We start from the raw sequence: 5,001 nt of genomic DNA on the forward strand, positions 1-5,001 counted from the left end.
TTTACAAGAAAAGTTACATAAGTGGAAACCAGTATATTCTTATATTTAAATGAGTTTCTTCTATAATGCCAATAACTTATTGGTTTAAAAAATTAAAAGTAAATTAACATATGTATATATATATGTGCATTACAGAATATCACATAATAATCCAGACTTATAATGTTAATTGCACCAAACGCTGTAAGCGACAATAATCTTTCATACTGACGTTTTACAGTGACAGGTGCACAGTATTTTAAAATCCCCGCTGTAATCGCAGTCTTCAATGGTGTCGCCTGAGAAAATCTTCTTTAGAGAGTATCCATTGGCGTAGAACTGACCTAAACAAGGACGGACGAATGATTCTTACCGAGCGAGAGAGATAGCCATAGGCAATGGCACAGATAGAAATAAGCCTCGGGACGCCTGGCTTGCCCTGCTATGCCGTATAAAGCTCTCTCTCGCACTCACGCATTTAGAGCGAGATAAACTAACTAGTATAGTTATCGCGTTCCATTCCCCTATCTCCGCCTAGCAGAATAGAGTATACAGTGAAGGATCCTAAAAAGCGGTTCCTAAACACATCAAGGGACGCCATTTCTGCCGGTCATTGTACATACAGCATAGCAAACTACGTTAGCCACCAGACCACTGGCTACTCGTTAGGCCTGTGTCGACTTTAATAAAATATATCTAATGTATACTAATGAGTCTATATATTGTAATAAATAATATTAACAGAATCTTCTAATAGAATAAAAATAATACCACAATTGACTTACTTCTGAATTCGAAAGCTACCGCTTTGAAAATAATTATAAAATTATTTATACTGAAGGGTCACCAATTTTTATCCACAGAGTGAAAGAGAGAGAAAAAGTGAACTATTATCAATCCTATTAGAAAAACAAACATCTTTGAACATTAAATTTACTCTTTCTAAAATCAATTAATTTACTTATTTTTTAATAAACGCTGTGGATGTTCATATAATTAATTATATATATATATATATTAATAATTAGACAATAGATGCTAAATTAGCTAGCTGTCAACCAATTTTGGTCAGTTTAAAATTCAAGGTACATTAAAGTAAAAACATTGGGTCATCATAAGCTTATTCTTAAATTAAGCCGAAATCAGACGATGCTTTTTCTCGTGCTGGATTGCTTGCTAAATTTAGAATGATGATTGCTGATTGGATATTTGCATTATTATAACCAATCAGCAAACAATATTTCAATTTAGCAAGCAATCCAGCACGAGAAAAAGCATGATCGTCTAATTTCGGCTTTAGAGTAATTAGACAAAGTTATGATCTTAGGGCATATTCCAGTTAAGGCCCAAAACTCTCATAATGTAATAGTTCAAGTAGCACGTATTATATATTAGGCGCTTTCCTTTCAGCCAAAATCTCACTTATATCTCAGATAAGTAACAGTTATGTACAGTTTAAGTCGACTTCCGTTTCCGGTGTGTGTGTGGATGGGTGAATGATGTGAGTGAGTGGCATTTGAGGCAAGAAAAAAGAAAGGTTAGTGAAAGGATAAGACAGGGAGTAGAAAGAAGAGAAAAGGAAAGGGAGCCCGAGAGAAGGGAATATAAGGGAAGGAAGGGGAAGGGAAAGTGAGCAGAAAAGGGAGAGAGAAAGAGAGATAGGAATTTGGAGGTTAGGAAGAAAGGCGGGAAAGTGAGTGAGAGAGGTAGATAGGCGATAAGGGGAAAAGAAGAGAACTGGGGCACCTGGCGGGGAAAAAAGGAAGGACAGAGAGGTCGGTAAGGTAGGAGGGAGGAATAGATTAAGGAAATGGAAAGGCAAGGAGAAAGAGGGGGGAAGGAAAAAGGGAAGGAGGAGGAAGTGGGAAGGGAGGTGGAGAAAGAAAGGGAAGGGGGGAGAATGAATATAGGAAGACTGATAAGGGATAGAAGGGAGGGAGAGAGGAGGAGGACGGAGAGTACTGGAAGTATGGAGGATTTTTTTAGGGGGAAGAGAAAGGAAAGAGAGGGAGAGGAGGAGAGAGGAAGAGGGGACAAATGGGCATTCAAGAAGAGTGCCAGGGTGGAGAGATCGCCGGTGAGGGGAGAGGAAGGGGGAATGGAGAAAGTGTTGAAGGCAATAGAAGGAATAAAGGAGAAGATGGATGGGATAGAGGAGGGAAAGAAGGAGATACTGAAGAAATTAGAGGAGGTGAGAGAGGAAATAGAGAAGGATAGGAGGGAGTGGAGGGGGGAGATAGAAGGACTGAAGGGAAGAATGGAGGAGCTGGAAAAGAGAGAGAAGGAGAGGGAGAGACAGGAGGGAAGGGTAAGGAAAGAGAACAGAGGACAGGAAAACGGAGAGATGGAAGAGAGGATAAAGAGGCTAGAATGGGAGAGAGAAAGAGAGGAAAGGGAGAGGAGAAGGAACAATATAATAATTTGGGGGATGGAAAGGGAAGAGGGAGGTAAGAAAAGATTGAAGGAGGAGGTAGGAAGGATAATGGAGATGATTGGGGTGAAAGGAGTGAGGGAGGTGAGGGTGCTAAGAGGGATGAAGGGGGAAGGGAGAAAAGGGATAGAAGTAAAACTAGAAAGTAGAGAAGTGAAGAGAAAAGTGATGGAGGGGAAGAATAAATTGAAGGGGAGGAAGGAAAGGATAGAGGATGATCTAACATGGGAAGCAAGAAGGATAATGTGGAAGGTAAGGGAGACAGCAGAGGGACAAAGAAGAAAGGGAGAAAGGGTAAGGGTGGGATATATGAAGGTATGGGTGAATAATGAGGAGTGGAGGCAGTGATGGGAACTTGTGGGAATTCGGTATCCCCACCACGCCGCCACTAGCTAGCACGCACACAGTGCCAGCGGTACATCGGTGAGCCAACCCCACTACTGTCGCCGCTCGCTGGTCACGCACACAGCTACATCGTTACGTGCGTGTCTCGGCTTTCGCCGTTGAAGTTCGGTTAGCTCCGTTGAGGTATGAGTACGAGAGGGATGAATATAATTTTTTCTCGGACCTCTCTTTCGCTCTCTATTTCTCCCAAGTTTAGCCAACGAGCCGCGCCAAACTCCTTTTCCACAGTATCGGCCGGTTCGATGCAATGGGAAAATAAATTTACTTTTTGACAATTATAATTCATGAAAATTTTTAAATGTTATTACAATTTGATAAATATTTTGAAAATGGTAAAAAATTATTGTGGAAAAAAAAATAAAAGTAAAAAATAAATAATATTGTCCGTGACAGTAATTGAAAGAAAAAATCCTTGTTATATTGCACAAAATTATCACTGAAGTGTGACATTTAAAATTCATTAAACAAACAAAAATTATACGAAAATACATAAAAGATTGATTAGTATGAAAAAATGGTTAAAAATTAGGTAAAAACTCGTACATTTTCTTGCAATATCACTGCATCGATAGCAATTCGGATTTGTAAATATGACCAAATTCATTAATATATACTATGAAATGCAAAAATCTGACCTAATTTCTATGATGAGGGCCTAATAACAGAAAATGTGAGGCTGCTCGGAAATTTCTTCGGTTATTTTCCAATATGGAACACCTAAGCGAACTGAAATATCCTAAACTATATGCAAAAAGGTAGGGGCCCATTTGTTCCAAAATTTTAGTACAATGCGTGTGTCTCTCTACATAACTTTGTGAATATGGCGACCTGTCAAAACACTGGTACACTCCGGGAAATATATTCTGTCCAACTTATAACCAAATGTTTTAAAAAGTCGTACTTCAATAGCGGTCAACACTTTTCCACATCCCGCTGGTTACCTGGTCTAGCACCGAGTCCTGAGGGTCCCGAGTAATAAACTGGGAACAATCGAAGAACCCTAATATACCTGATACTCTAATCACTAATCTAAAATTACTATTTTTGTATTTTTAATCAAACATATTTGAAATTATTACGAATACATTGCTTGTCTTTATAACATGAAAATGAGTCCAAATACGACATTAATCGAACAATTATTTCTTTTAGTTATACCTTGAAGCTGCTACTTTATTATCTATAAATTCTAATAAAAATTCAATATTACTATATATCTTCGTTATGCGTTAAGTTAAAATCAATCTCCAAAATATTGGAAAGAACATAAACATATTATTAAAAAATTAACAAATATAAATTTTATTTTAAGATATAATTGACAAATAAATGTAAATATTTTAAAATACTATATTTAAAAAGAAAAAGGTTAATCATCTCATAAAATTAAAAATTTCAATTTTTTTAGTATGATTCTGCTACGGGTTAATTGATGCTTATTTGGATTATTTATAGACATATTGGAATAAAATAAATTTGATTTTTAACAGGTTTTAATAAAATGGGAGATGTAAGATATAACTAATATAGAAATAATAGTCCGAATAACGTCATTTTTGGATTCATTTTCATGTTAAAAATACAAGCAATGTATTCATAATAATTTCAAACCTGTTTGATTAAAAATACAAAAATAGTAATTTTAGATTAGTGATTAGAGTATCAGGTATATTATAGGGTTCTTCGATTGTTCCCAGTTTATTGCTCGGGACCCTCAGGACTCGGTGCTAGACCAGGTAACCAGCGGGATGTGGAAAAGTGTTGACCGCTATTGAAGTACGACCTTTTAAAACATTTGGTTATAAGTTGGACAGAATATATTTCCCGGAGTGTACCAGTGTTTTGACAGGTCGCCATATTCACAAAGTTATGTAGAGAGACAAACGCATTGTACAAAAATTTTGGAACAAATGGGCCCCTACCATGCAAAAAATAATAATAGGAAATAAAATTAGGACTTAATATATCAAAATGTGAAACAATGTCAAGAAATAGCTCAAACCCACTATTTTCAAATTTTTTTTATGCAAAATTTGAGTCTAGAAGGTACTTCTGCCTTAAAACTTTTGCAAATTCATATATAATTGTTAATAACTAAATAATTATTGCTCCAGAATTTACTTAAAATAAAAGTTTATTGAAATTGAGTTTTACGCTATGATATTGATAAATCTGACTTTATCTCT

General features: G+C 36.4%; 1 protein-coding gene across 1 annotated transcript; it reads left to right on the forward strand.

Moving 5' to 3' along the window:
* The first annotated feature begins 1,789 nt into the window (after positions 1-1,789).
* On the forward strand, positions 1,790-2,758 carry LOC136775007 (golgin subfamily A member 6-like protein 25). Its single transcript, XM_066729484.1, has one exon. The coding sequence runs from the start codon at positions 1,790-1,792 to the stop codon at positions 2,756-2,758; it is 969 nt and encodes a 322-aa protein (XP_066585581.1).
* The last annotated feature ends 2,243 nt before the right edge of the window (positions 2,759-5,001 follow it).

This window comes from Prorops nasuta, unplaced genomic scaffold (assembly GCF_024137725.1).
Source record: "Prorops nasuta isolate Cenicafe-Biocafe unplaced genomic scaffold, Cenicafe_Pnas_1.2 PNAS00007, whole genome shotgun sequence".
Taxonomy (NCBI): Eukaryota; Metazoa; Arthropoda; class Insecta; order Hymenoptera; family Bethylidae; genus Prorops; species Prorops nasuta.

Excerpts from the sequence above, each read along its gene's own strand:
- LOC136775007 (XM_066729484.1), top strand. The coding sequence starts at position 1,790 with ATGGAAAGGCAAGGAGAAAGAGGGGGGAAGGAAAAAGGGAAGGAGGAG.